This window comes from Ammodytes marinus (genome assembly GCF_949987685.1).
Source record: "Ammodytes marinus genome assembly, chromosome: 3".
Classification (NCBI taxonomy): domain Eukaryota; kingdom Metazoa; phylum Chordata; class Actinopteri; order Uranoscopiformes; family Ammodytidae; genus Ammodytes; species Ammodytes marinus.
Genome location: NC_137232.1, coordinates 14,058,948 through 14,062,860, shown reverse-complemented (window position 1 = coordinate 14,062,860; position 3,913 = coordinate 14,058,948). Strand labels below are relative to the sequence as shown.

Genomic DNA, 3,913 nt, shown 5'->3' with positions numbered 1-3,913 from the left:
ACATGTACATTAAGGTGTTTATTTGACTAAACCTTGTCTCTATGCGTCTGTATATTTCTCCTATTGAACAATCTTTAACGGCCATTATCTCACCATGAGTTTTTTTCCCCCTAATAATCTGAACCAAGAATCTCAATTTCTAAAGCACTTACATCAACTCAACTTTCCATTTTTAAGACCTGTTCATAGTAATTTTTTGATTTATAAAATGAAAAAAACTATAAATTGACATATTCATTTTTCCTGTGTCTTTCCAGGTAATAAGATTGATCTGACAGAGAAGCGAGAGGTGCTGCGTCAGCGGGCAGAAGACTTTGCAGATTCCCAGAGCATGTTGTATCTGGAGACATCGGCTAAGGAGAGCGACAACGTGGAGAAGCTGTTTCTGGATCTGGCCTGTGAACTCATCCAGGACGCAAAGCAAAACAAGCTGGACAACAATGACACTGCGCCCACGCTCGGAGAGGGGAAAGCCATCAGCTACTTAAGCTGCTGCAAGAACGTTTAAAAGCCTCTACTCTTAGTCCTTAGCCATTTGAATTTCTAGCCCCCATCTATGCCTTTTGTAAGATGAACAAAAAGAGTTAGGGCCCGTGTCCACATAGCGTTTTTTCCTTTCGATTATTGTCAATGAGGACAGAGCTCTTTTTGTGTGGCCGCTTCGAGTTAAAAATCTTGCTCAACTTTTAAAAACACGCTGGTGACGTTACTGCATTTTTATCAACAAGACAAAACAATACAGGTGCATACATTATAATTTTTTCACTATAATTTAATCCAAAAAGTGAAGAAAAAAAACCCGCTATGTGGATTTGGGCCCTTAGTAAACGTTAGTCTGGCCTTCCAGGGATAAGCATTTTAAAGGTGCCAACACACTGCACCCCGCGGCGCGGCGGTTGGCCGTGCGAATCGCAGGTTCCGCGCCGCGTGATCATATTGGGTCATATTGTGTCTGCCGCCGGCCGCCCGACCAGAGTAGCCTTCTCCTACTCTGGGGATATGCTGGCGCTGGTGCTAACCGGTGCTGAGAGCACCAGTCTGCTGTGCTGATGGTGCTTTACCCAAGCTAACCGGTGCTAACTTGTACAGTTATGAGCAAAACTCATAACTGTACACAGCAGGCAACAGACACATAGGCTATTCACAGAACTTATGGGAGCAAACTGTGACTATTATGTTTTCATCCATCTTAATTTCCTCTGTCCGTCGTCCCGAAGTGAGTGACGTCGGGAGGAGCTCAACGCTAATTGGCTATCGGCGCGCGAAATACATTGACTTTCTATGTAAACTCGCCGCGCGGCGGTATGCAGTGTGTTGGCACCTATAGACGCTGCCATTGTGGAGAACACTGTCCTCAAAGCAGCAGGATATTATGAAGTATCTAGGGCTCTGTTTTATCCTCTCCGTGGTGAAATCAGTGGCAGAATATTTAATTTCACATAAATATTCACCAGCAGTATTATGTGATTAAAGTTCCACCAGGTATTTTGTTACAGGTTCCACAAAGCTGACAACTAGAGTCACAAATCCCGATCATAGGAGGTTATCGGTAGGTAACAATATGTTTACATATGGTAGGAATTTTGAGATTAAAGTAGCTACAAGGAACTTTTAAATATTTCTTAAACAGTCTCAGTTTTCCTCTGATCATAAATTACATGTAACAGCAAACGAGACCATAAGTGAAAAGAATGCTATTTTTTAAATAGTTTTTCTTAATGCCTTTGTCATGGGTAAGCTCACCCAGGAACAACAGCTGGAGTAGTAAAAACACTACCGCTTCTGTCTAAAGGGGGTGCAAGAATTAACACAAGCTGAAAGTTCCTTGTAGTGCCTTTAGGTCAAGTGTAGTTGCAAAAAAAAAGTTTTGCAATTTCAACTAAAAATCCGTCGCACAATCATTCATTCTCCCACTTTACTGCTCTGAAACTTTCATAATCGAATTTCGTCATCACAAAAAACTGTGAAATGTTTTTTCCCAATGTAAGGTTTTTACCTGCTGCTACAATACGTAATGAAACACACGTATAGTCCATTGAAACAGTATTCTGTGACGCTCTTATTTTGTTAGCAAACCTGCGATTAGTCATTTGATATATTATGAAGAAGTTGCTTAAGTCATAAGTAGGAATTATAAACAGTTTAATTAACGACTCGACTTAATTTTGATTGTCAAATGTTTCTTTTGACCATAGATTGAATACGTATTTCTGCCTTTGTCGTTGCGGCCTAACCATGAAATTCACATTTTATTTATAGTTTTGAAGGTGTAGTTTTTCGTATATGAATTGATGTAATTTCATATGCTTTTATTGTGAAAGGTTCCTGATTGTCCAGCATGTTTTTTGCCATAATTTGTAGTGTCTAACTTTCTCATTCATATATATTTTCCATAACTGTAATGAACTGTATTGCACAAATGCCATAAACTGCACACACTTAATTTTTATCGTAATTTTTTTTTGTTGTTGTACAGAATTGTTAGTACATCATGGCACTTTGATTTTAAATGTTTTATTTTGTAGTAATCTCCCTGTCCGAGATGCGAGAATTTTATTTTTCTTTACCTTGAAATTAACATTTTATTGCATTTTTAATGATTTTTTTAATCCTTTGCATTTTCTTGTCGACACAGTTTGGGAAATACAATGGAAAACACTACTGGGATTGTTGTGCTTCTCTTCCTTTATATGTTCAAAATAATCCTTAAAAACGCCTCTGTATAACATTAAATACTGACACTAAATATCGTGGTTTTGTCATGTTATTATTGCTTATTATTGGACGCTCACAAACCTATTCAAAAGTCAGAATATTAAAATGACAGTTTTCATAGATACAAAGACAATTAATTTGTTTACATTTTTAACTATAGACTGTAAAAAATACACGTCAATGGCAATTTGTTTAAACATTTGACATACTATGCCATAATGTCTGCCTTGATTCTTGTGGAGTTAATTAGTGCACACTGCCCTCTCGTGGCCACAGTACATAACTACGTCTGTTTTTCAGTATTATGTTTATACCAAAAGTCTGGAAGTTTGGCAATTTTAAATAACTCTAGGCTGTCTATCTCATGGTCTATCTACATATTTATACTAAACATATTTTAGCGCCGTGGACCTATTATAAGATTAGGTTTAGTGAAGCATGTTTCCGGTATAGGCTACTGCATAGCCTACTTCTCCTTTGAGAGAGCCGCTTGTTACTGACTTAGGAACTCAAACTCCCATAAACCCTTGCGAGCGTATTTACATGAGCAGGCCTAGTATATAAAGTAAATATAGGCCTATATATATCTATGGACTACCTCTTTTTGCTTTATGCCAACTTGCGCTTCAATGAAATTAGAGTTGTTAAAATGTTGTGTAGACGTTGGTCCCTATGGATACTGAATCTGCTGCTACTAAACATCTAAATATAGGTCACACGCTGTCTCCAGTGTTGCCAGATCTGGCGAGTCACGAGGGAAACAAGCAACCAGGCCTGTAGAAAGTTTTAAAAAATATGATTGGATTTATTTTGGATTTTAAACAATTCCAAAAGTACTGCAACTTGCAACAACTTGCGACAAAGTTGAGCAAAAACCAACTAGCCAACAAAAATGTGGTTCATAATATGGTCACACAGCAGAAGTGTATCATGCAAACATTAGGCAACAATTCAGTTTCAAACTAAAAGCTCACCAACAATATGAACATAGAAAACAAGATACAATTTATAAAGACAACACACTTAAGAAAAAAAACAACTGCAACCCACGACAGCCAATATTAGTAAGTAACTTTCCAAAAAATATCAAAATCAAAATCGCTTATAAAAATCAGACCTGGCAACCCTGGCTGTCTCACAACACAGCGTGGATTTGGGATTTGCTGACAGGCGAGACTTACTTCCTGTCTTGTATGGG

At 38.0% G+C, this 3,913-nt stretch overlaps 1 protein-coding gene across 1 annotated transcript in view; it reads left to right on the top strand.

Annotated features, from left to right (window-relative positions):
• The window catches only part of rab30 (RAB30, member RAS oncogene family), a 5,690-nt gene extending 2,957 nt beyond the window's left edge, over positions 1 to 2,733 (top strand). Inside the window, exon 5 of the mRNA XM_080053486.1 lies at positions 258 to 2,733. Within this exon, the coding sequence (XP_079909612.1) occupies positions 258 to 508 (251 nt within the window). The 3' untranslated portion in view covers positions 509 to 2,733. The remainder of the gene's footprint in view (positions 1 to 257) is intronic.
• The last annotated feature ends 1,180 nt before the right edge of the window (positions 2,734 to 3,913 follow it).